This window comes from Delphinapterus leucas, chromosome 11, assembly GCF_059928025.1.
Source record: "Delphinapterus leucas isolate spDelLeu-1000000601 "Yukka" chromosome 11, BTC_Dleu_Yukka2, whole genome shotgun sequence".
NCBI classification, from domain to species: Eukaryota; Metazoa; Chordata; class Mammalia; order Artiodactyla; family Monodontidae; genus Delphinapterus; species Delphinapterus leucas.
The window spans coordinates 86,945,294-86,973,160 of record NC_143139.1 but is presented as its reverse complement, the minus strand read 5'-3'; the positions used below and the strand labels follow the sequence as shown (position 1 = coordinate 86,973,160).

The 27,867-nt window shown below is 41.4% G+C and overlaps 1 protein-coding gene across 2 annotated transcripts in view; it reads right to left on the bottom strand.

Annotated features, from left to right (window-relative positions):
- RFX4 (regulatory factor X4) overlaps positions 1-27,867 on the bottom strand; it is a 91,290-nt gene that overhangs the window by 30,593 nt on the left and 32,830 nt on the right. For both annotated transcript variants that reach the window (XM_022599815.3, XM_022599818.3), the window contains 5 exons: positions 14,734-14,834; positions 12,663-12,721; positions 8,596-8,740; positions 3,960-4,054; positions 3,424-3,541 (listed from right to left, as the gene is read on the bottom strand). In XM_022599815.3, coding sequence (XP_022455523.1) covers positions 3,424-3,541; positions 3,960-4,054; positions 8,596-8,740; positions 12,663-12,721; positions 14,734-14,834 — 518 coding nt within the window. The remainder of the gene's footprint in view (positions 1-3,423; positions 3,542-3,959; positions 4,055-8,595; positions 8,741-12,662; positions 12,722-14,733; positions 14,835-27,867) is intronic.

Genomic DNA, 27,867 nt, shown 5'->3' with positions numbered 1-27,867 from the left:
TGTCTCAATTGTGGGAATTGAAAAAGCATGGGTTTTGTGGGCATGCACATCTGATTTTGAAACAGAGCTCTGCCACTTGCCATATTGATTTTGGGCAAGAAACTTCTCCAACTCAGTAAAAAGGTACCTATTATTATCTGCCTTGCAGAGTTGATGTGAGAATTAAATGGTTCTATGTGCTTCCTACACATTTGTTATAAAGAGTAGCATTATCCTGCCTTTGCTTCATGTTCTTTCACGACTTCCTTGTCTGTTATATTGAGGGCAGTAATAGTGGACCTCATAAGTTGTTGTGAGAATTAAATGGGAAAGTGCCTAATGTTATGTCTAGTGTACACTAGGCCCTGAATAAACGTTACTTTGCTTTTCTTATTACTATTCAGCTGAAGGAAGTTACAAGAGGCCTTGGCAGTGTGGCTCTAGCATGGGATAGATACCCAGGGGAGCTCAGCTTAGTTTGCTGTGCATCCTGGGCAAGCCCCCTCTCCTCGCTGGGTCTCTTGCTTCTTCTCCCGAATACAGGGAAAGCAATTCCTGCCTCCTGGTGCTTGGAGGGGGCCTGAGAGACATTTTGAATGTCAAGATTCTGCAATTTAGCAGGTTCTGGGTAAGAGAGCCAGGCCAGGACATCTAAACACTGAGAAGCAGTCTGGAGGCTCCGTCTGTCATGGCCACTTGGCCTGGGAGTTGATCCCATGTGGCCTCCCCGGCCCTGCCCGAGTGGGTGAGCTTTGATGCTAGGCCAGAAAACAAGCGTGTAAAAAGGTGAAAACCTGGGAAATGATATGTAGCCCTGCCCCCTTAGCCATCAAACCCGAGGCAGCCTTTCACAGCATTTCATGCTGAAGCACTTCCAGGAACTATTGTTGCCTTCCGGATGTTCCTAACAGTGAAACAGGGGCATCTGGTAAAAACCCATAGTGAAAGGTAAAGGCACCTGCACTGACTTGGGATCCAGGTATCCTACGAACTAAAATCAGAGCAGTCAACTGAAAATATGTTGTTGTTGCTTTTTTTAAATAGAACCTCTAGTTTCCCCAGCCCCATTAGGATGAAAAGTTCATTGCCTGCTACCCTACCTTTGCTGACTAATTTTGCTAGAAAAGTGCTGCTTGCAGCAGAGAAAGAAAGTCTGGCTACTTTAGTTCACCGCATAGGCTCTTTCAGTGAAAAGGAATTAGGGAGAAAAGAGTGAAAAGGAATTACGGAGAAGAAAGGAGTCAACTACCTTTGAAAGAGGCTGTTCTGCGAAGAGGTGATAGAGTCCCCCCGCGGGATCATTGTGATATTCCACACGATCATTGTGACGGTCAGCCTGCTACTCGGACATACAAACCCTGCACCATTCACAGCTACCAGGATCATGTGGGAGTTATAAGATATATAGAGCTGGCCCCTGTGGTTGGGGGAGGGGCCAGGGAACAGAGGGCTCTTTTTCCTAATTAGCTGTTTTTATACAGGGAACACATGACCCAAACACAACCACCAACTGTGTCTTTGACATATACAGGCAGAAAGGGGGAGCTGGGCTTTTGTCTGCCGCAAATTCTTTCAACTTGCCTGTCACCCCAAGCTGTAAAACTCAACAATGAGTCGGATGAGCAGGACCATTTCAGATAGTTTGCTAAATGGACTTGGAGACAGGTATTATTTCCATCTGTTCAGGGTTGAAAAATACTGTAAAAGTGAAATTGGGTTAATATCTTTTTTCTTTCCTTTTCTAAAAGATTTGTGACCATTTTTGCCATGTGCCTGAGTTTCCAGTGTATCCTAGAATGTGTGTGGTTCAAAAAGAAATAAACACATTTTAAGGAATAATATTTCTTAGTAATAAATTCAACCTATTCTAATTGTTCTACTGTCCATAACATTGACTGTTAACTTAGTACATACAAATGGATTTCAAAGGCTATTACAACATAGACTACTTTCCCTGTCTAATGAAGGGTGTTTGATAATATACAGTCAGTATAAGAATCAGCAACTTGAAGAATAAGATATAAAACAAGGAAAGGGTGCTTGCTTTGTGGATGTATATATACTTATTTGTGAGGTATCGTTCTTCTTTGATTTCTGAAGCAATGAAAAAAATCTCGAATATTTTTCACCCATCAGCTTAACTGAAAGCAGTTATGCACAAATGATCTTCCCAGAGCCAGAGGTAACATGTGCTAACACTAACTATGCTGAACTGGAAGTCATCAAAATGCCATGCCTGGTGGCACTGCCCAGGTAGCAGTCACCAGAGCATTTCCATATACAGCTCAAAGAGGATTTCCATCTGTAGCCATGGTGTAGGCAGGTTCAGAGAACTTCCCAATGCTGAGATTAAAGAAATCCACAACAAAACGCTTCTCCAATTGGGTAAACACAGTCTTTCATGGACAGAGCTGTTTAGAAAAAATAGTGCCTTCTTTGTTTCACCACATATTCACTGCATTGTATAGCACAACTGGGAAATAGTGACAAGACCATAAAAAGCTAGATGGAAAAGTGTCAAATTAAACCCAGAGCAAAACCCAGAGCTGATTGGCTTAATTGGAGATAATGAGAAGCAAAGCCACATCTCTACTTGCAAAGTAAGACAGAGAACTGAAGCAATTACCCAGAAAATTCACCAACAGCCCTTTGCCGAAATGCCTAGAAAACTGAGGCCAAAGGGTTTTGAGATTTCAAATGTCTGGATAATGCGTTAAAGTTCCACCTCACTTTGCTAATGATGACCTGGACTCAATGTGTACGCCATTCTTTCCAGTGAAAAATGGCATTCACCCCAAGTCGGTGATTAGGTTCCTGCCCGCAGAGACTGCTGTAAGCACCTCCGGTCAGAGATTTCAAGTCCCGTTAAACTGGAAAACAGGAGACAAGGGCTTGGGGTAGGGATGTGTCCTGGAGGTGATGAAAACCCAAGGGGTCAGTGAAACAAAAGGGAAAATGAATGCAAAAGTCGTTTACTGGGGATCACACTGGGGCACGTTATCAAAGAAAACTTTACCCACCACTGGCCTGTCAATCAAGCCGTTTGCAAATTTTGGCCTCGGAGGCTTCTTCATGTGCCCAGTCTTGGCAAATCCACACTATGACATTTGGCAAAATAGACCAGTGGAAGCAGCCACGACTGGGGACTTCCAGAAAAAGGGGAGCACAGCCACTGCTACTTACTCCTCTTTAAACTCAAATAATGTTATCTGTGTGCAAGCCTCCCATTTTCAGATATGTATACTTCTCCTTTAGCGTGCAATGCCATCTTTCTCCCCGAAAGTCCTAACAATATCGTGTCCCCCCAGAACAGAGAATGTTTCCGGGTGATGTCCTTGTGGTCTCAGAGACAGCAAGACCATGCCTGACTCCGGAGAGATGGACTTGGTACACAGAGCCCAGAGAAGACGTGTTTGGATGTGGGGAGGGCTGGGGTGGCCTTACCGAAGCTGGGGGCACTGTGCAAGGTCATGTCCCGGATCACCCTTGTGCCAAAACAGGACCACATCAAGAGGAACTGCTGGGCCACCTTCTTCAAGGACCCTTGCCTCTTGGCAGCCACCTACAAGAGAGTGAACGGCTGTATGCGTGGTTGATTTGACCTTCATTTATTACTGTCTCTTATTGAAATGACAGGAAGGCTTCGGGTCTCTAAGTTCAATGTTATAGACTTTTTATTTTTAACAGCAAAAATACACTTTAAGAAATGAAATCTTATGTCGAGACTCAACACGTACAACCGCTGAGAGAGATGCTGACCTGGTTGAACCAGGGGAGGGAGACTCAGAGTCCTGCCTCGTGACGCACCCCTCCCCCACTCCTGAGGGGGGCCCAGGCCTCTCCTTGTATCCCTACGGCTCCAAGGCTGCCGAGGAAACACTCAGCTAGCTCACTGCGGGGCTCTGTATTACCCAAGCGCCATCAAGGCGAGTGATGGGCTGCCATACCCGGGCCTGCACCTTCCGCTTCAGCTTACCAACCTTCACAACACACCGGTCCACCATGGTGTCCAGCCACTCGATGTAGGACTCGATGGGAGACTGCTCCTCCAGGAGATGGTCGAACTCCTGATACACTGTCAAACAGAGGAGACCCCACACACCATGCAGTTGTGTTTAAACACACACAGGTGTTAAAAGAACAAAGGAATACAACGGAATAAAATAAAAAGCTCCAAAGTCTTAGCAGGGCATTCAAGGATTTAGAGAATACACCCCAACTTACCTTCCCAGGCTCATCTTCCGTGCCTGTGAACACTTTAAGCCCTGGCCACCCCGGGTTACTTGCCATCCCCGCTTTTCTCAGGCAGTTCCCTCTGCTTAGACTGTTTAGTCTGTCATGAAACAGCTGAAATGATCCTCCGATGAAATCCTATTTACCCTCCCATGCCCCTTGCCGGCAGAACTGATCACTCTCCCTCTGTACTTTCACAGCACTTTACTATTTGCATTCTACCTTCACTGTATCACTAAGAACACTGCTATAGTTAGGGGTGTGCATGGGTGTGTCCCCCTGCTACTTCTTTGCCTGATAGCTTTATTAGCTGGCACATTACCTGTGCTATAGCTCTTATCCAGTACGCACCTGCTTGCATGACAGGGGAGATGCACTGCTGCTCTCTTGCTCTCTGCCCCGTGGTAAGGCACATTTGACCATTCAAATGTTTCTGAACCACAACCATACTGGACAAGCAGCCTAACCAGCCTCTCAGTGCTTGACACGTAGCAGACGCTTAATAAACATTTGTGTAAAGGAAACCATCACTGTGCCCTCCAGTTTCCATTCTGGTCAAAGGAGGATCATCATATCATTTTACAACCTGCCTTCAGGTACAAGTCAAATCATTGAATATAGAAGGACTCTGTAATCAGTGAAGCACTGCAGAAAGTAGAAACATTGCTGTGGTGATCTCCAATCTGGAACATCTCCTCTTATTACATTTCTTTGTGGTTTTGTATGTGAAGCTCAATAAATCAAACCACAATTCAGGATTCACATGTTCCTACAGTTTTCATTTCTCTGAGCAGCTTCTGTTGTCCCATTTTCCAGGACTGGCCAATCTGCTCTATTTTACTTAACTGATAACTGCTGCAAGAGGTCAGCTTCCAGGACCTGAAAACATATACTTTAGAATGAGAAAGGACTTTACAAAACCCATTTAGTTGATCTGTCTCATTTTATAGGTGAGGAAGCTATGTCTTAGAGATCAGATGACCCCCCGAGAGCCAGAGGGTGAGTTGGTGGGAGAGCAGGAACTGGAACCCAGTCTCTGACTTTCCCTCTGGTGTTCCTTCACTCTTCACGGCACTGCCTGTGCGTCTGAGCCACTGTGCTTCAATCCGTGATGATAATGATCGAGATGGCAATGAAAGTGCTAACTGCCAACATTTACTGAGTGCTTGCCGCATGCCAGGCACTCTCCTAAAATGTTTTCTACGGGCACACTCTGACCTTAGACTACCCCTAGAATGTGAATGTCATGAGGCCAGGACCTAGAACAGTGCCTGGTACACAGTAGTTGCTCAAATGTTTGTTGAAAGGATGAACGGCCCATGGAGGTAGGTACTATTATTACCCCCTCACACACACCCAGCCTTTTGACAAATGAGGCAAAAGAGGCACACAGAGATGAGTGACTTTCACAGCTGGTTAATGGCAGAGGCAAGTTTCAAACACAGCCTGACTCAAGTGCTTGCCTCTCAACCTCTTCTCTACACTAGCTCTACGCTGTGTACCATGTATGTGGCGCACATTGTCCCATTTAATCCTTTTGCATTATCCCCATTTTACAGATTTGGAAGCCGAGGTCACAGCGCACCAGAGCCAGGGTTTGAATCAAGGTCTGTCAGGCATCCCAACCGCATGCTCTTACCACAGCACCACTTAAGACTCATTCTAATCATCATGCTCAAGTTCCAATGTGTACTTTTTAATTTAAGGTAAGCCAGGCATCCCCAGCCAGCATCTACATCATGGATGTGATGGTAACCCCCTAAAGCAAGAATCCGCAGACTTGTCAACTGGTTGTAAGGAAAGGAGGGTGCAGCACACAGGTGCCCCTAGTCCTATTCAAACCGACCTTTGGTCCAGCTCATTGTGTTCAGGAACTTACTTCCCAGCTGTCTGGAAGGAGCAAGGATGACACCCGCGTGCCAGGCCACCTGCCTTCAGGCTTCCTCAATCCCCCTCATCCCGGCACTGCATCACATAGTATGTCCTCTTTGGTAAAATGCAACCATTTGGTAATTACTTGTTCAACTTCTGATTTGCCATTAGCTCTAAGCTCCACGTGGCAAGGGCAGTGTCCATCTTATTCACTGCTCTTTGCTCAGCGTCTTAACACAGTGCTAGACCCAGGACAGGCATTCACTAAGTACCAGGTGGGTTGCACTGAGCCTCATTATGACTCCCTTCCTCTAGAAGAATACAATCACAGATTTAAAGGACAACATTCTGGGCTTCCCTGGTGGTGCAGTGGTTGAGAGTACGCCTGCCGATGCAGGGGACACGGGTTCGTGCCCCCGTCTGGGAAGATTCCACATGCCGCGGAGCGGCTGGGCCCGTGAGCCATGGCCGCTGAGCCTGCGCGTCTGGAGCCTGTGCTCCGCAACGGGAGAGGCCACAACAGTGAGAGGCCCGCGTACCGCAAAAAATAAAAATAAAAAATAAAAAAAAATAAAGGACAACATTCTGCCCCCAGCCTAAGAAAGCCAGAAGAGAAAGCCCCAAAAGGTTCTTTCTTGGAGAAGCAGCAGTGACCTTCGTGCTGCTCCAGCAAAGGCTCAGAGCCCGGTCCCTAAAACAAGCAATGGTGATTGTATTTTTCCTTATGAGTCTGGGTCACATTTTCTTCCCCCCCATGAAAGGTGCTGAGGGGAGAAGAGAGCTGAGTCTAATGCTGCTAGGAGTGGTTAGCAGAACCAGGAAGTTGGATCATTCTGGGCTTCCACCCATCTATTTGGTCCTCCACAAACATTGCTGGCCCCCGCCTCTACCCCTGGCCCTGTGTGAGGCCCTGGGGACATGGCCATCAGGAGTATAGCTAGCACTGTTAGGGGGCTCTTAGCCATGCTTTCCATTGCCTTCCAGAAGGAAAAACAGAATAGGAAGCATGATTGTAAGCACTTGGAAAGATCCTGGAACCTCTAAAGCTTGCCCACATCTCGTTATTTTTTTCTCCTCTGGCATGCACTGGTGCGTGACAGTGACACCAAAACTAGACCTGGGTTCCAGGTCTAGCTCTGCTACCTTAGGAAAGGTTTACCACCTCTCTGGGGCTCAGTTTTCTCATCTGTAATATGGGGCTGATAAGTGAATCTTCCCCAAAGGGTTGATGTGGAGATTGAGGTCATGACACAGGACCTGGCATAAACTAGGCACTCTATCAGCTGAATTATTATTTGTGACAATCTCTAAAATTCTTAACAGGGGGAAGCAGGCTGGAGGCTGTTGCACAGGGAGAAATAAGAGCCTGAGAGGAGCTCTGGGGTCACTAGGAAAGAAGAAGCCCCAGGGAAGGTCCACGTGATCCAGTGCTTCAGCTGCTCCATTTGTTTTTGAAAAGAGGTCTCTAATAGGAACATCTTAGAGAACTCTGTTTATAAACATGACATGCTTAGGCTGGATGAAGAAAGTTTTCCTTCAGGGCAACAGTGTTGAGGGGGTGTAGTGGAAACCTAAGGGGCTTGGGGCTCTCAGAAGAGTAGGCCCCTCTTCTCGGGGTGGGGGACAGCCACTCTGCAGCTTTCTGAATGTCACTATTAGGGCCTTGGGCCTCACCCCATCCAGAAGGCACAGCTGCTGCCATATCCCCCACATCCAGCACAGCCTCAGCACCAAGCTTTCCAAGAGCTAATGGGGCCGGACGGACTCACCCTCTGTCCTCACGCTCCCTTCCCCCGAGGCACAAGAAGCGACGGCTGAGCAAAATAAGGAAGGAGCCAACAGACCCTGGTCCAGGGGATTCCCTGGGCAGAGGCTGTGATGGGCCGTTGAGGAACAGCACAGATGTGCTAAGAATGGGGGTGTTCTCTGGCCTTCTGTGTCCTCTGCTGCTAAGAAGAGCAACCCGACCACATCAGGATAATACCTGGAGCGGTACTCTCACCATCTTTATCCACAGGGGCATGAACATGTATTCACAGAAGTGAATCACCTTCCATCCCCTTCTCAAACATCTACTACGATTGAGAGGTTCACCTGCCAGTAAATAGGTGGGCTGACGCCCGTGACCCTCCACAGAAAAGTAGGTGGGATTTCCAGCTGCCTCCAGGCTGACATAATGGCATACACTGAGAGAGGCAGCAAGCTTTTGTCCTCATTTGTTGATGCCACCTAGAGAACAGCACCTGGCATCGAGGGTCACGGGTGGGGCCTTTTGCCTGACACTGTGTGCTGCCCAATGCCCCAGCACCCAATTTCTCCAGCAAGGTTGACCCATGTCCTTGTAAATCAGCTAGCCCCTCCATCTAGGCTGACCCATCTAACAGGAAGAAGAGAGGGGATGGGATCCCAGGGACAAGGACAGGGTGGGAATGCCACCTAATTATGTACCAAGATACTCTTTCTTTCTTTTTAAACAAATAAAAAGACACACGCCCTGGTAGAGCATCTTACACTGGATTATGAGCTTGCGGTGCTCATCTCGAGTGTCTTCCATGGTGTAGAGGGTTTGCTTGGTGATGCTGTTGAGGTCCACGTTCCTCCAGTCTTCCAGCATTTGGAATGTGATGTCTGCACTGTGGATCACTGTTCGAGATGCCTGGAATCCAATCCAATCAACTCATTAGCTCATGGGTTGTTAGGTTAAAACCCCTTCCTTTATTTCCTTTTAGTTCTTTTTAATGAATCTGTTTATGGTACTTTGCAAAGTACTCTGAAATTCAAGAAAACTCAGACGATGAGTCTATAACTCAGAAGATCCGTATACCATTTTCTCTGTGGCTCTCTCCTCAGATCTCTCTTTATAAGAAACTACCCCATGGTGGCCTAGGCCAGACCAAACCTGCTGTTCCCAGCCCCTTTGGTCTTGACCCCGTGGAACAATGGGATGAAGCCCAGAGATCTGTCAGCCTCCTGATGTGAGCTTGTGGGCGAGAGCCCTGTGTTTAATAACCCGTGTCTCTAGCGTGTGAGAAGCAACAGGCTCAGATCTAGGAAGGGTCCTGCTACCCTTGGGCCTATGATAGATTCAACCCCAGAAATTTTACAAGGTGTATTTTTAGTCTAAGTGCATTCTGAAGCAGTTTATGGTCTAGCTTTCTGCTTTTGCTTTTTATATAACTATAATAATTAAAACAAATATGAATAATTGAGATGGAAGAAAAGGAAACTATACCTTACGACTCAGTGGTCTTTATTGTGGTCTGTGTGAATGTGAGAGTGTGTGAGTGTGTGAGTGTGTGTGTGTGTGTGTGTGTGTGTGTTTAATCTGTGGCTTCCTCAGCAACCCTCATAGTAGAACTTAAATTTGTAAGCTGGAACAATACTCGGAACAACAATACTTGGAACTACCAAGTTGTAACAATACTGATAAAAGCAAAGAAAAACACTTCCAGAATCATTTCCTTTACTTGCATGTTTTCAAAAATGTCTTTAATAAAACAAAACAAGATTTCAAAGACACATGGACATTATAAGTCGCCTAATGCTTATGAATTTCCAATCAAATGTAAATACTGACAACCCTTTTACATGTAGACTGTCCGAGCACAGGTAAAATAAAACCTTACTTAAATCATTGTAGAAGTCTTTGCACAACACAGAGGCCTAGAATATATGAATATATGAAAAGTGAGTTGGGTTGGTTTCTAATGATAACTGAATGTGAAGGTCTAGGATTCTGGATTCAAATATACTTAGTGCAAATCCTGACCTTGCTACTGACCAGCTGATTGATTGGGGGCAGGCAAGCAGATTAACCTCAGTTTCCTGATCTATAAAATGGAGATGTACTAGTACCTATCTCTTCAGGAGGGCCACTGTTGAAGACTCCTTGGGGTAATGCTTGCAAGGTGCACAGTTCAGGGAGTAAGAGCTCAATAAATGAGGCTGCTCTCATGCAGGTCGATTCTCTTTGTTGTGGTCGCTCTGACATCCTAGGACCTTTGCACAGGGTGCTCCTGCTGCTGAAATGTTCTTCTCTCACCCTGCCCCGGCCACCCTGCCATCATGTGTGCTCCAAATTAAATGCAGTACCCATGGAGAGGGCTTCTCTAACCACATTATCTAAATAGGATCTAAAATGCCCCGTTATTCTCTATTTCCATTCTCTTTCCTTCATAATGCTTATCACTTTTCATTATTTTTTGTTGGGCAAGTACCACTAAGCGTAAATGTCTGGCACACAGTAGGCACTCAAAAGATTTTGTGGGATGAATGTCTGAGATATGAATGCCAAGTTGCTTGCTCAGTGTATATCCAAAAGGGCCTGGATAGTTGGCTCTTGGGTTTAAGTATCTGGGGGTGAGTTTTTGGCTGGATGTTGTTTAGTCTGACTTGCCTTGTGTGTGTTTAGGAAGGCTTGCTGGGATATTAGCTAAGATGCTCCATGGTGTTTCATTCCCAGCACTAACCCTAGTCGTTTGGCTGATCCAGAAATGTGTCTGATAGCTGTCCGGTGAAGATGGAAAGGTAGCAATTGCTGAGTAAAGTACGAACTGCCTATGTGAGAAGTGGTGAGTGTGTGTGTGTGCGCATGCCCGTGAGCATGCAGGTGGTTGTAGGCGTGGGTGTGGATGCTTTTACCTACATGGTACATTAAAGGGTCAAAGGCCTTTCTAAACTTCCTAAATGTCTACTTTTAACTATGTCCTAAAACCGTATCTAGTTCCCTGATATGACCCAAAACCAGCTCTTCCAAGCTGGGAAGAAGAACCAGACGGCATGCACCCTCAGAAACAATGCAGTCTTTCCTTTTTTTTTTTTTTTATAAAGAATATCTCAAATCAATTTATTTTATATACACATTAAAATCTTTTATATTTAATAAATATGTAAGATACAAAGACAAAAATGACAATTCCCAAGACCCAATACCCATGATGAATATGAGTTTCCCTGACCCAGAATTTACCATCATTAAGGTCTGGAAATATTTGCTTCCATCTAATCACTGTTTTTGTTATTGTAAAATTATTATTGTTTTTGTTTTAAAAAGATACACATATTTATGCAATTGAAATTTAATAGAAAAAAATTAAACAAGAAATTTTTGATCTTTATGTGTAGATACTGTATGTTTAGTGATATTAATAGACCCCTCAGGCTTGTGTTGAGTCCCTCCTAAAACCTTTTGATGGACAGAGGTAGGATTTGAAAACTAACCCTGGCAGTGTTTATTTTGTTACTATGCATTTTATTTCCTGAATCCCATTAACCTGTGAGGCTCTGCTCTACCCCAGAACAGTGCCCAGGTGTGGCCTCTGAAACAGTACAAACGTGGAAGGTTTCCCTCTGTGCCATTTATGCCAGGGGCAGGGCTGAAACAGTGAGGGGTGTGTGTGTGGGGGGGCGGTGGGTGGGGGGCGGTAGTTTTACACTTTCTGGTTCCTGGCCTGGAGCCTTCCTTCAGGCCACTCTAACTAGAGACCCCTCCCCCTCCCACCTTGACCTTGAGTAACCCACACCAACCCAGAACCAACAATATAAGGGAGAGGTTACAAACCCGAACACATAAACAAGGTAGGCAGGTGAAGTGTATGAGTGTGGTGGGCCAAGTGTAAGAGAAAGCGGAGGTGATGAGAGGACCCTGCCTGCTAGAGAAAAGCTCGGCCCATCCAGCTGGTTATTGCCCCGGGGAAATTAGCTCTGGGGTTGCCAGCTCTTACAATTTTTCTACAGAAAATGTGGGTGTTTAGTTGTCATCTCCTAGTTTCAACTGTTAGTGACTAAGTAAAAAAAAATTTTTGAACATATGCCAATCAAACAAAAATAACCCCACACATCTGCGGGCCAGATTTGACCTGCAGACACCAGTTTGTCCCCTGGGCTTTAAGGTCATTAACAGTTTAATGAATGTTAATGGCCTGCCTTAACAGACTTAGATTCCCTTCCTTGAGGTTCAAAATTAACAGAAATGCAAAACTTTATGCCATCAGTTAGAACTACAGGGCTACAGCGGGATCTTCCACTTTTTACTGCACGTATATACTTTCATTAATTAAAAAAATTTTTTTAATAGTAAGCAAATGTCACTTTTGTGCTAAAAAGAACAGAAACCTGGGGAAAAAACAAAATTGGGGTGATTTTGCACCCCCCAGGCTACACATGGCCATGGCTGGAGACATTCTTGACTGTCGCAACCAAAGTGGTACTTGGGGGTGGGTGGTCTTACTGGCATCTAGTGGGTAGAGCAAAGCAACTCCCCACAACAAAGAATTACCCAGCCCCCAAAGGCAACAGTGGCTGAGAAACCCCGATGTACTTAAGCAAAACACAAAACTTGTGGACCTAGAATATATGAAAGGTTAATGGGGAAATGATGCCAGAAATTATTCTGTGTGTTACTTGAAACTATTTAGTGATTGGCTAGTGTTTCAATTCCTCATCTGTAGAAATTTAAGATAATGGTGAGAGTGTGCTATTAAACAACCATGCCCTGGCAGATCCTCTCCAGAGTTGCTGTGGATCTGCCTTTCATTTTCAATGACTTAGCAACAGAACACATAACACAGGACAGCTACCTGGCAAAGGTGATTTAGGGATGTTTGTCGTCTCAGAATTTGGGAAAATCTTCTCGACACTGCAGGAAGAAAAGAGTGAGTATGACATATTTTATGCTTTATGGTCCGACCTTGGATTTTCCGCAGGCCGATTTCAAAAAGTAGCTTCCTTGTTTGCCTAACTTTGTCACTGTCCAACCCTGTTTTCTGCACCCACTGGCAAAACCCTGCATTTGCTTCTTTGTCCTCCCATAGGGACAACTATTTCCTAAGATGACGATATTTGGGGTACATATTTCAAAGTGGCCCACACTCCACACTGGCAGGTGTGAGAAACTGTGGCGTCAATCAACCGTGAGTAAAAGCAATTATTTACTTGTCTTTCATTTCGCTAATTGCAAGCTCAATCACTTCTCCCCATAAATAATTGCAGGAATCAAGTGGAAGCTTTGAAGAAGGCCCTTTAAAAAGTAGTATATCTACTAGGAAACCTTGATTGAGCAGGGTTGCTTCTAGGATAGAACCCTGGGCGGCACCTTGAATGTGGCTTTGCATTCATAATCTGTCGTTTTCATCCAACAGTCTCCACGACCTATTTGTATGGATGATCCTGGGTCCTATGCTGACATAATAGGCTGATGCTTTGAAGTGGGGTGATCTTATATCTGTAGGTTTCGAAGCAGACAAGCCATGTGCCAGCCCAAGGTCTTCATCCTTACAGAGTCCTTTGGAGAGATGTGTGTCTCCACTCCTTGCACGTTCTCGAAGTGCACCCCCAAGGCTCCCTGGGGAGAGTGGGCGCCTCCAGGCTCCCATAGGTGGCAGGTCCGACAAACCTCCTGGCTTCGGACTTTCAACAGATTTGCTTTGCCAGCGTAATTAAAATGGGCACGGGGCTTCTTCTCATTAATTTCTGAACTGGTCAAGAAACAATCAGAAATTTCCCTGGGATTATTCTAATTTGTACTCAGAACCAGCTTGGTTGGAAAAATAGGGCATGGGGTGGAGGAAGGGGGGGGCAGGTGGAGTCGGGGGACAGATGAACTTCTAATTTTCCAGGCCGATCAATCGTTAATCCTTCTCCTTAATTACTTTTTCTTTAACTTTGTGATGTGGAATTTAGTGCTCATGGAAAGAAAAGAACTGAGAGCCGTGAAATAAAGCAGGCTTTATCAATAGGTGATGGGCACGGCAGGCGGCCTCAAAGCACGTCTGAAAGGGCCCCCTTTGCCTGTGGAGAGAGGGTAATTTGATCTCCTTCATTTTCCTTGCTGGTACTTATTTCAGGCAAGCATGGCCAGCTGTATTCAAATGGGGTTTTAAGAAACATATATCTTAAAACTTTATTTGGCTTAACATCATCTCACCTTGGCTTAATAGCACGTGAGACTTCCCACAAGTAAAGACACATCGAGACAGAGAAATAGGACCAGTTTTCTCAGGCAAAATAAATGCTGGGGAATGAGTGGTGATGCTCAGCAGAGAAAAGATTCACAGTCCGAATCCCCCATGAGAAATATTAATTTTGCTTTCTCATTAGGCAGAGAATTAAATAGATGAAGCCCTGAAGCTCTTGTCTGTCTTCTATTACCCCCACTTTGTGGACAGGAGCTTCGGGGAAATCTCCATTTTAGGGTCAGATAGGCGTGAGTTTGACTCCTGGCCCCTAATTACCATCTGTGTGTCTGTGTGGCTTTGGCGAAGTTTCTTTGCCTCTCGGCGCTTCACCTGTAGAAGAGGGATACTGTTTCCTACATTGCAGAGATGGGTGAGGATTAAATGGGATAAGGAGTGTGGTGGTGACAGCAGAAACTCTGGCATCAAACAGACCTAGGAGCTAATCCTGCCTCTGCTGCTTACTTCCTCTCTAAACCTGTTTCATTTTCTGTAAAGGAGAGGTGTGCCACCCATAATAAACATTTTGTGAGGATTAACGAAGTTAACGTATGGAAGTGCTAAGCATGATAGTTGGTGCTTTGTAGGCATCAGTACATTCTTAGCTATTATTATTATTTTATTAACAACCTATGTAAAATATCTGGCACTAAAATGTTACCCTCCCTTCCCCCCTGCTCCCAAACTTCATACTTACATTCAAACTTGATGTTTCGTAAATTTTCTGGGAGGTCATGGAGAGCCACTTTTAGCCACTCATCCAGCTGTTTGGCAAACTTTCGGATCACCTGAGTTAAGCTAGAAAGAGAAATGACACATGCTAGGTGCCTTGTGTGTTGCCCAGTCCTCCCCACAGGCCCCTATAGAGTCTTATTTCCTCTGATGGTGTTTTGACTGCAACCATTAGGCGCCACTGAAAGCAGCAACCTCAGGGACAGGGTCAGCAGTCCATGCCCTGTGGAGAGCTGGTGGGTCTGAGAAGGGCGTGGACAGAATGTGCTCTGGTGCCCACGCTGGTCGACAAGGGAGACACAGCATACACAGGTGTGGGGAAAAGCCCACTGCAATGCTTGGCATCATCCAGAACCCTGTCTGCGAGTAAGACACCATCCTTCGTGTTTTTGAAGAGGCTTGTGGGAGGGGTGATGACAGTGGACAGTGGGCCTGAGAGCACCATTTGCAACTGGCCTCTCCTCCTCACGCTGCTCAGTCTTGTTGGAGCTCCCCAGGCGGGCAGGAACCCCATCTGCAGCGTACCGCCATGCCTGCCCACACAGCAGGGACTCAGGCTTACTAAAATGTTTGCCTCTTGGTAGGAACTGGGAAGCAAGAGTAGATTTTTAAACTGACAAACAACCCTGACACAGACCTGGAAGCCATGTCAGATTTGGAAAGTCAAGGACTGTTTGGGGGCAGGAGGTGGGGTGGGGGGGGGCTAGAGGGGTGAAGGGTTGAGGGGGCAGTCGGTTGCGATATGAGATGGGAATCTGGAGTCGAGGAAACATTAAGCACCATTTTCAGGCTCTCACCATCAAAAGCATCTGCTCATCACCATAGGTCCGGTGTCCTCCATGAGGTCCTCCTTAGTCATGCCTGCCACAAGGACCTCTCCCCACCCTCACCATCCACACCATCCTTGCCTTCCACCAACACTGCCTACCCTGCTCTCATTCAGTCCCCGTCGGATTCTCCCCCTAGCTAAGCAGTCCTAACTGTGTTCCTCTGCTCACTCACTCTTTCCTTTTCCATGACTTACTACAACCTTCTCCGTGTCCCTCACACTTCCAAACCCCCACCTCCCCCCTCTCCACCAGCAGGTGGCATCACCTCCTACTTCTCAGGGAAAACACCCCAAAGAAGTCAGCCTACCTGACAGAATCAAGGAGCCAGCCCCATCTCTTCCCCTCCTGCCTTCTCAGGAACCTTCCACTGCTGACTGCTCCTTCTACTGCATATTCACCTTTTCCTCTCTCTTGATCATTCCTCTTGTCATTTTAACATGTTCAAAAATGTCTCACCTTAAAAACAAAAGACCGTCTTCTTTCCTCACTCTATCTCCTCAAGCTACTATCCTCTTTCTTCCACTTCACAGACATACTTCTTCAGAGTTGTCTAGACTCTCCGTCTCCTCTTCTTCACCTCCCATTCACTCCTCACCTCACTCCTGTACCTCCGCCTACAAAGCTCCCACCCAGGCAGCAACTTCCATCCATGACACAAACCCATAGACTCATTTCGGTCCTCACATTGCTTGACATCTGGCAGCATTCGGCTCCGTTAGCCCTTCCTCCTTTTGGAAACGTTTACTTCACTTGGCATTTGTGACCCCTCCACCTTCTGGCTACTTCTCCCCAGTCACAAAGCTCAGCCCCCTCTACCTGGCCATTACATCATCCAGTTCTTCCTAGTCTAGTCCTGGGCCCTCGCTTATCACACTGTATTCCTTCCTTGGATAGTTTCTCCATGCCCACAGCTTCAGTCACCATCTCTAGAACTCTGGACCAACTGCATGCAGGACACGTCCATTTCAAAGCCCCAAAAGGTCCATCGAACTAAATATGTCCAAACAGAATTCATCATTTCTCCATCAGACCTGGTTCTTTTCTGTGGTCTCTATTTCAGTGTGCACTCTACTTTGTTGAGTTTTGTTTTTAACATTTTTATTATGAAAAACTTCAAACCTTCAAATACCCATGACCCAGCATCAATAATTAGCAACATTTTGCCAGTTTAATTTACCACATGCTTCTTTTTCTTTTCTAGAGTGTTTTAAGTGAATTCAAGATGTTATGCATTTCTAACTGACAAGTTTTAAATATGTATTTATATATGTACATACATGCACAAACACTTAAAACCACCATGCCATTGTTATACCCAACAGAATGAATAGTAGTTCCTTCATATTATCTAATGCTTGGTGTGTACTTAAATTTCTCTATTCCTCTCAAAGACATCTTCTAGTTTGTCTGAATCAGTATCCAAACAAGTTCCACACATTGCATAAAAGATATAATTGCCTTGTTCTATTTCTTAAGCCTTTAAAAAAAATTCTATTTCATGCCACTGATTTATTGGCAACATCATGTTATTTGTTCCATGGAACGCCCCACACTCTGATTTGGTTGATTTCTTCCTTGTAGTGACACTTAACTGTTCATTTATCCTGTGTGCTTCCTATAAACCGGGCACAAAAGGAGGAAAAAAAGAAACAAAAGCTGAAGGAACTAACAGAAAACAACTAGCAAGACAGAATATTTTAATCCAACCATGTAAATTAATTACATTAAATATAAAGGTCTAGACATAGCAACTAAAAATTAGAAACTGTCATATTGGATAAAAAAGCAAGACCTCATTATATGTTGAGAATATGAAATCTACTTTAGGTATAAAGACATAGAGTAACGGAGTGGAAAAAATATATATCATGCAAACACTAATAAAAAAAAAAGCTGGAGGGGCTTCCCTGGTGGCGCAGTGGTTGAGAGTCCGATGCAGGGGACACGGGTTCGTGCCCCAGTCCGGGAGGATCCCACATGCCGCACAGCGGCTGGGCCTGTGAGCCATGGCCGCTGAGCCTGCGCATCCAGAGCCTATGCTCCATGGCAGGAGGAGCCACAACAGTGAGAGGCCCGTGTACCGCAAAAAAAAAAAAAAAAAAAAAAAAGAGCTGGAGTAGCTATCTTACTAATCAAAGTAAACTTCTGAACAAGAAATATTACCAGTGATAAAGAAAGGTTTTACATTATGAAAAGCAGGCAATTCATCAAGAGGTCACAACAATCCTAATGTGTATGTACTTAATAGAGCTTCAAAATACATGAAGCAAAAGCTGAAAGAAGTAAAGAAAGAAATAGACAAATCCACAATTATTGTTAGAGACATCCATATTCCTCTCTTGGTAAACAATAGAACAAATGGGCAGAAAATCAACAAGGGCATAGGAAACATAAAAAATGCTAAAAATAAACTTGACCTAATTGACATTTATAGAACATTTATGGAACATTCCACCATATGAGAGCAAGTACACATGGAATATTCACCAACATATTCTGGGCCACCAGACAAGTCTCAAAAAAATGTGAAAGAACTGATACAATACAACATATGTAACCTGACTATAAGAAAATTAAGCTAGAAATAACAGAAAGATATGTCAAAAATCCTGAAATATTTGGAAATTAAACAACTCACTTCTAAATAACATATGAGTCAGAAAGAAAGTCACAAGGGAAAATATTTTAATTGAATTAAAATGAAAACATAACATCAAAATTTGTGGGATGCAGCTAAGCAGTGATTAGAGGAAATTTTATAGCATTAAATGCTTTATTAGGAAAGTAGAAAGATTTATAATCAATGACCTAAGCTTCCACTTAAAGAAAATTAAAAAAGAAGAGTATATTAAACTCAAAGCAAGAACAAAAGATAAAAGCTTATATCGATAGTATTGAAAACAGAAAAACAGTAAGAAACCAAAGAAATCAGAGAAACTAAATGATGGCTTTTGGAGAAGATTAATAACATTGATAAACCTCTTGGGACACTGACCAACAAAAGAAAACATGATATAAACTACCCACATCAGGAATGAAAAAAGGGACATCACTACAGATCCTACAGATATTCAAAGGATAATAAGGAAATACTATGAACACGTTTAAGCTCACGGATTTAAAATTTTAGATAAAATTCTATACAAACTCTTACAGAAAAAGGAAGAGAGGGACTCATTTTATGAGGCCAGGATTACCCTGATACCTAAACCAGAAGACACTAAAAGAAAATAAAACTAAAGATCAATAACTCTCATGAATGTAAATCCTCAACAAAATATTAGCAATTCAGATGTAGCAATTATACATATGTATGAAACTATCATGACCAAGTGAGTTTATCCTGAGGATGAAAGCCTGTTTCAATATTTGAAAGTCAAACAATGTAACCCACCTTATTAACAAACTAAAGAAGAAAAACCATATGATGATCTTGGTACAAAAAAGCTTTTAACAAAATTCAAAATCTTTTCATGATAAAAATTCTCAACAAACTAGAAATGGAAAGGAATTTCTCCAACCTGATAAAGTGCATCCATAAAAAAAACCTATGGCTAGCATCGTTTTTATAACGAATACTGAATGCTTTTCCTTAAGATCAGGGAAAATGCAAAAATGCCACCCCTACTTAAATGGGGACATCATTTGAGAGGTGCAATAAGACAGGGGGAGAAAAGAGTATACACATTGCAAATCAAGACATAAAAGTGTCTTTATTCCTAGAGTACATGATTATGCTCATAGAAAATCCCAAAGAATGTACAAAAAAGCTATTAGTCAGTGAGTTTAATAGGATCTCATACAAGATCAACAAACAAAAATCAATCATTCTTCTTCAACTATCAATGAACAACTGGAAACTGAACGTAAAAAATAGTAGCATTTACAATAGCACCAAAACCCACAAAATAATTAGATATAAACCTAGCAAGACATGTACAAAATCTATTTGCTAAAAACTCCAGAACTATGAAACACCAATGAAGAATATTAAAGAGGACCTAAATAGATGGAGAGATACACCACATTCATGGATTGGAAGACACAATATAGTTAGGATGTCAATTCTTTCAAAATTTATCTATAGATTCAATATAATCCTAAACAAAATTTCACAGAACTTTTTGCAGATTCTATGAACTTAATATGCAGAAGCAAAGGAACAGTTTTGAAAAAGAAGAGCAAAGTTGGAGCACCCATTCTAACTGACTTTAAGACTTACTACAAAGCCACAGTCATCAGAACAGTGTGATATTGGTGAAAGGAGGACATATAAAGGAAAGGAACAGAATTGAGAGTCCAGAAATACACACACACACACACACACACACACACACACACACACGGCCAAGTAAGTTCCCACAAAACTTCAATGTAATTCAATAAATAAAAGTTAAGTCTTTTTAACAATTGGTGCTAGAATATTTGGACTTTCATCTGCAAAAAATGAAATGAACCTTTATCCCTACACCTTACACCATATGGAAAACTCAAAATGAACCAATGTAAAGTCTAAAAAATTATAAAATGTAAAAATTGTAAAACCTAAAACATCTAGAACATAATCTAGGGAAAAACTGTGACCTTTCTTGGCAAATGATTATTAGATACAACACCAAAAGCAAAATCCACATCATAAAATATTGATAAATTGGACTTCACCAAAAGTTGAAAATTCTGCTCCTCAAGTGATAATTGTGTATAACGTGAAAAGCCAAGCAAAGATTGAAAGAAAATAGTTTCAAAACACAACTCTGGAAAAGAACTGCACCCAGAATACATAAAGAATTCTGCAACATCCATTTATGATAAAAACTCTCTGGAAGGTGGGCATAGAGGGTACATACCTCAACATAATAAAGGTCATATATGACAAACCCATAGCTAATATCATACTCAATGGTGAAAAGCTGAAAGCATTTCCTCTAAGATCAGGAACAAGACAAGGATGCCCACTCTTGCCACTTCTATTCAACACAGTTTTGGAAGTCCTAGCCACAGCAATCATACAAGGAAAAGAAATAAAAGGAATCCAAATTGAAAAGGAAGAGTAAAACTGTCATTTTGCAGATGACATGACACTATACATAGAAAATCCTAAAGACAACACCAGAAAACTCCTAGAGGTCATCAATGAATTTGGTAAAGTTGCAGGATACAAAATTAATGCACAGAAGTCTCTTGCATTCCTATACACTAACAACAAAATAGCATGAAGAGAAATAAAGAAAATAATCCCATTTACCATCACAACAAAAAGAATAAAATACCTAGGAATAAACCTACCTAAGGAGGCAAAAAACCTGTACTCTGAAAACTATAAGATGCTGATGAAAGAAATTGAAGATGACACAAAGAGATGGAAAGATTTACTGTGTTCTTGGACTGGAAGAATCAATAATGTTAACATGGCCATACTTCCCAAGGTAATCTACAGATTCAATGCAATTCCTATCAAAATACCCATGACATTTTTCACAGAACTAGAACAAATAATCCTAAAGTTTATATGGAACTGAAAAAGATCCAGAATTGTCAAAGTAAACCTGAGAAAAAAGAAAAAAGCTAGAGGTGTAACCCTTCCAGATTTCAGACTATACTACAAAGCTACAGTAATCAAAACAGTATGGTACTGGCACAAAAACAGACACATAGTTCAACAGAACAGAATAGAAAGCCCAGAAATAAACCTATGCACTTATGATCAATTAATCTACAACAAAGGAGGCAAGAATATACATTGGAGAAAAGATGGTCTCTTCAATAAGTGGTGCTGGGAAAACTGGATAGCTACATGTAATGAAATTAGAACATTCTCTAACACCATATACAAAAATAAACTCAAAATGGATTAAAGACCTAAATGTAAGACAGATACTATAAAACTACTACAAAAACATAGGCAGAACATTCTGTGACATAAATGGCAAAAAAATTTTTTTGATCTCTCTCCTAGAGTAATGGAAACAAAAGCAAAAATAAATAAATGGGACCCAATTAAACTTAAAAGCTTTTGCACAGCAAAGGAAACCATAAAGAAAATGAAAAGACAACCTATGGAATGGGAGAAAATATTTGCAAACGATGCAACCAACAGGGCTTGATTTCCAAAACATACAAACAGCTCATATAGCTCAACAACAAAAAAAAACAAACAACCCAATCAAAAAATGGGCAGAAGACCTAAACAGACATTTCTCCAAAGAAGACATACAGATGGCCAAATAGGCACATGAAAAGATGCTCAACATCGCTAATTATTAGAGAAATTCAAATCAAAACTACAGTGAGGTACCACCTCACACCAGTCAGAATGGCCATCATTAAAAAGCCTACAGATAACAAATGCTGGATAAGGTGTGGAGAAAAGGGAACCCTCATACACTGTTGATGAGAATGTAAATTGGTGCAGCCACTACGGAAAACAGTATGGAGGTTCCTCAGAAAACTAAAAATAGAATTACCGTATGATCCAGCAATCCCACTCCTGGGCATATATTCAGACAAAACTATAATTCGCAAAGATATATGCACCCCTATGTTCACAGCAGCACTATTTACAATAGCCAAGACATGGCAACAACCTACATGTCCACTGACAGATGAATGGATAAAGAAGATGTGGTACATATACACAATGGAATACCACTCAGCCATAAAAAAGGTTGAAATAATACCATTTGCAGCAACATGGATGCAACTAGAGATTATCATACTAAGTGAATTAAGCCAGACAAAGACAAATGCCATATGATATCATGTATATGTGGAATCTGAAATATGGTACAAATGAACCTACCTACAAAACAGAAACAGATTCACAGACATAGAAGTTGCCAAGGGAGAGGAGGAGTAGGAGACGGATGGACTGGAGTTTGGACTTAGTAGATGCAAACTATTACATATAGAATGGATAAACAACAAGGTCCTACTGTATAGCACAGGGAACTATACTCGATATCCTGGGATAAACCATAATGGAAAAGAATATTAAAAAAGAATGTATATATGTGTATAACTGAGTCACTTTGCTGTACAGCAGAAATTAACACAACATTGTAAATCAACTATACTTCAATTTAAAAAAAAACAAATTACTGTTACACACAACAACATGGATTATGCTAAGTGAAGTGAGGCATACTCAAAAGGCTACTTACCATGTGATTCCATTTATATAAGATTCTGGAAAAGGTGAAAGTATAAGCACAGAAAATAAATGAGTGATTGCCAGGGGCTGCCAGTGGGGAGAGGCACTGACAAAATAGGCGAAGTTTTTGAAGTGATGAAACTATTTTATATTTTGTTGTATACACTAAAAATGATGAATGTTAATGAATATAAGGTATACTTCAATAAACTTGAATTTAAAAAATAAAATTAAATTAAAAGCTATAAAATATAAATAATAATATAAAATAAACTGATAGAACTAAGAACAAAAGTATCTCTTGTATCAATAAATGTATATGGGCTGGACTTACCTTATAAGAGAAAAATATCAGATTGGATAATAAAACAAATTCTAATGGTTCTGTATACAAGTGAGTTATAAAGGTTAAAAATAAAAGAGTGGGCAAATGTATTCCCTCAGATGAAAACAAAAAGAAAATAGAGGTCATGATTTCAATATCGGACAAATTAAATTCTGGGCCAAGAAAAATTAAATGAGACTTTTTAATGCTAAGAGTGCAATTTACAATGAAGATGTTGTAATTCATAAGGAAGGCATTACAACTCACACTGAACACGAAGCAATTAGAAATATCAAAGCACTAACATTCAAAAACAAAATAATAGGAAATACAAGGTGAAATATGTTGGCACACATTAGAAATCAGTCTTTAACTTGCTAACCTTTCTCAGTCCATAACAGTCTAAGTGGACAAACACTAAGACAACACAAGAACTAAATAACAATAAATTTGGTCCAAATACATATATGTCAAAAAGTCTGTATGAAGACACAGAGTGCTTCTTCAAGTGTAACAAAACTGACCATATATTAGACAACAAAATCTAAGCACAGTCTCAAAAGAAGAAATAGTTCAGAAAACAGTCTAATCACAAAGCAGTACAGTTAAAATGAATAACATAACCAGGAAATAATAGCTCCAAACAACTGGATATTTTTAAATGCTCTATTTAAATTCTTAGGACAAGAAGGAACTCCAAATCAATTGTTGCAAAATATCTAGAAAATAACAGTATTAAAATATTACATATCAAAACCTATGAGATAGGGCTTCCCTGGTGGCACAGTGGTTGAGAGTCTGCCTGCCGATGCAGGGGACACAGGTTCGTGCCCCAGTCCGGGAAGGTCCCACATGCCGCGGAGCGGCTGGGCCTGTGAGCCATGGCCGCTGAGCCTGTGCGTCCAGAGCCTGTGCTCTGCAACGGGAGAGGCCACAACAGTGAGAGGCCCGCATACCGCAAAACAAACAAAAACAAACAAACAAACAAAAAAACCCAAAAAACCTATGAGATAAAGCTAAAATAGTGCTCAAAGGAAAAAGCCGAGCCTGAAATACTTATGTTACTAACCAAAAGTAAAAGAAAGTACAAGGGACTTCCCTGGGGATGCTGTGGTTAAGAATCCACCTGCCAGACTTCCTTAGTGGCGCAGCGGTTAGGAATCCGCCTGCCAATGCAGGGGACATGGGTTCAAGCCCTGGTCTAGGAAGATCCCACAGCTGCAGAGCAATTAAGCCAGTGAGCCACAACTACTGAGCCCACGTGCTGCAACTACTGAGCCTGTGTGCTGCAACTACTGAAGCCCATGCGCCTAGAGCCTGTGCTCCTCAAGAGAAGCCACCATGATGAGAAGCCTGCGCACCACAATGAAGAGTAGCCTCCGCTCGCCGCAACTAGAGAAAGCCCGTGCACAGCAACGAAGACCCAACGTAGCCAAAAAAAAAAAAAAAAGAAAGAAAAAAAATTCAGAAAGAAAAAGAAAGTAAATACATCAAACATCTATTTTTTGGTCAATTTTTTTGGTCACTGATATAACCCAACTTCCTAGATCTGAGTCAGACACGTAGGAGGCACTCAATAAATGTGTGTTGAATAAATGAGCAACAGAGTAAACTTAAGAAAGGAAAAGGAGTTAAAAAAATAAAGGCAGGGCTTCCCTGGTGGCACAGTGGTTGAGAATCCGCCTGCCAATGCAGGGGACACGGGTTTGATCCCTGGTCCAGGAAGACCCCATATGCCGCGGAGCAACTAAGCCCATGCACCACAACTACTGAGCCTGCACTCTAGAGCCCGTGAGCCACAACTACTGAGCCTGCATGCTGCAACTACTGAGGCCCCATGCCTGAAGCCCATGCTCCGCAACAAGAGAAGCCACCACAATGAGAAGCCTGCGCACTGCAACGAATAGTAGTCTACGCTCACTGCAACTAGAGAAAGGCTGCACGCAGCAACAAAGACCCCATGCAGCCAAAGATAAATAAATAAATTTATTAAAAAATAAATAAATTAAAGGTAGAAATTAATATGTTAGAGAAAAAGAAATAATAATAATATCAATAAATATATCCAAGAGCATTTTCCTTGAAAAAAATTAAACAAATTAGGTAACCTATTCACAAAGAAATGGCAGAAAACACAACTATGCAAACAAAAATGCAGTAAAACAGAAATAATCACAGACACAAAGGAAACTCAATGAATCTACAAACCCACTTTGTTCAACACTAAGCAAGTAAATTTAAAGATCTGGAAGAAATTGATAATTTTCTAGGAAAATATAATTTACCAAAACTTACTTCAGAGAAGATAGAAAACCTAAACTGACCAATTACCATAGGAAAAAAAGAAGAAAAATTTCAAAGATTTACTCCTGCAAAACACTCGGCCCAGATGCCTTCAAAGAGAAATTAATTGTCTAATCTTCAAGAGCAAATAATTTCAATGCTATTTAAACTGTTTCAGACCTTAGGAAAAAAAGTAGGGGCAGAGGGAACCTTCCAGATTCCTTTTATGAAGCAAAAATAACGCTGATACCAACAATTGACAAAGATTCAACAAAAAAGAAAAGTGCAAACCAATCCCACTTCTGACTCCTGATGCAGAAATCCTAAATAAAATAGAAAATAAAATCCTGCAACACATTAAAGAAAATAATAGACTATGAGTAAGTGGGTGTATTCTAGGAATTCAAGAATGGTTCAATATTAGGATATGGATAATATGATCACTTCTATAGATGATGGAAAGCATTGGATAATATGCAACAACCATTCTTCATCAAAAGTTTAATGAAATAAGAAAATACAGATATTCCTTAGCATGATAGAATATCTCATTCTTAATCCAAAGCCAGCATCATGTTTAACCGAGAAACAATAGATGCATTCTCATTAAAGTCAAGAGCTTTTAACATGTTCTTGAGGAATAAGCCAACATAATTAGATAAGAGAAATAAATTAGAAAGACATTTTTAGATAATATAATTCTAAGCCTGGAAAATTTAAGAGAAGCTCCCAAAAGGAATACAACATTAAGATAGTTAAATTTAAAACAGTCAGGTCCAAATATAACACACAGAAACCAATAGCTTTCATATATATAAACAACCACCAGTCAAGAGATATGGAGGAAAAGACTGCATTTACAATACCAACAAAAAAAAGTAAGAATGAATTTAATTTTAAAAATATATATGATTTATATGAAAAAATATTTACAACATTCCTGAAGGCCACAAAATTTAAGAGCAGAATAAATGGCAAGGCAAACAGTGTTCTTTTCTAGAAATTCTCAATACCATAAAGATATAATTCTCCCTAAATTAATCTATAAGTGTAATGTAATCCCAATGAACATACATATATTTATATATAAATTTTTATATGTATATAAATACTTAAATAGACAAACTGACGCTAAAGTACTTAACATGGAAAAATAAGAGACAATAATAGGAAAATTCTACAAACAGATATAAGTATGAGGAGCTAGCCTATCAAATATTAAAATACGTTTAAAAGTGCAAAACTTAAAGACAGCGTGACCCTGGAACATGAATATATACAAATATCTATGGTATAGCCTAGCAAGTCTAGAAATAGCACCAATACATATAACATTTACTACATTCAATAAGAGGCACCTCAAATCTGTGACGAAAAAATGGAATAGTTAACATATGTATGGGGATAGGGAGAGCTGTTGGGGAAAAAATGAAGCCATACTTTACATCTTACACAAGGTGTATTCCAAATTGGATAAAAGTTCAAAAGTACAGAATCAAAGCATAAAGTTTGTAGCATAAACCACGGGAAAATTATTTTGTAACCAGAGTGGGAAAGACTTCTAAAACAATGAAACAAAATCCAGAAGCCATAAAAACAAGGACTGATAAATTCAACTACACAAATATATTTTCTGTATGGCAGAAACAAAGGAACAAAATGAGAAAAGATTTGCAACTCTTATTACAGATAAATGGTTAATATTCCTAAAAAATAAAGAGCTCTTAAAAATCAATGAGATAGCCTCATATACCAGAGGGCAGACAGCAGAAGCAAGAAGAACTACAATCCTGCAGCCTGTGGAACAAAAACCACATTCACAGAAAGACAAGATGAAAAGGCAAGGGCTATGTACCAGATGAAGGAAAAAGATAAAACCCCAGAAAAACAACTAAATGAAGTGTAAATAGGCAACCTTCCAGAAAAAGAATTCAGAATAATGAGAGTGAAGATGATCCAGGACCTCAGAAAAAGAATGGAGGCAAAGATCGAGAAGATACAAGAAATGTTTAACAAAGACCTAGGAGAATTAAAGAATAAACAAACAGAGATGAACAATCCAATAAGTGAAATGAAAACTACACTAGAAGGAATCAATAGCAGAATAACTGAGGCAGAAGAACGGATAAGTGACTTGGAAGACAGAATGGTGGAATTCACTGCTGCAGAACAGAATAAAGAAAAAAAAAAAGAAAAGAAATGAAGGCAGCCTAAGAGACCTCTGGGACAACATTAAACGCAACAACATTTGCATTACAGAGGTCCCAGAAGGAGAAGAGAGAGAGAAAGAACCCAATAAAATATTTGAAGAGATTATAGTCGAAAACTTCCTTAATATGGGAAAGGAAATAGCCACCCAAGTCCAGGAAGCCCAGAGAGTCCCATACAGGATAAACCCAAGGAGAAACACGCCAAGACACATAGTAATCAAATTGACAAAAATTAAGGACAAAGAAAAATTCTTGAAAGCAGCAAGGGAAAAATGACAAATAACATACAAGGGAACTCCCA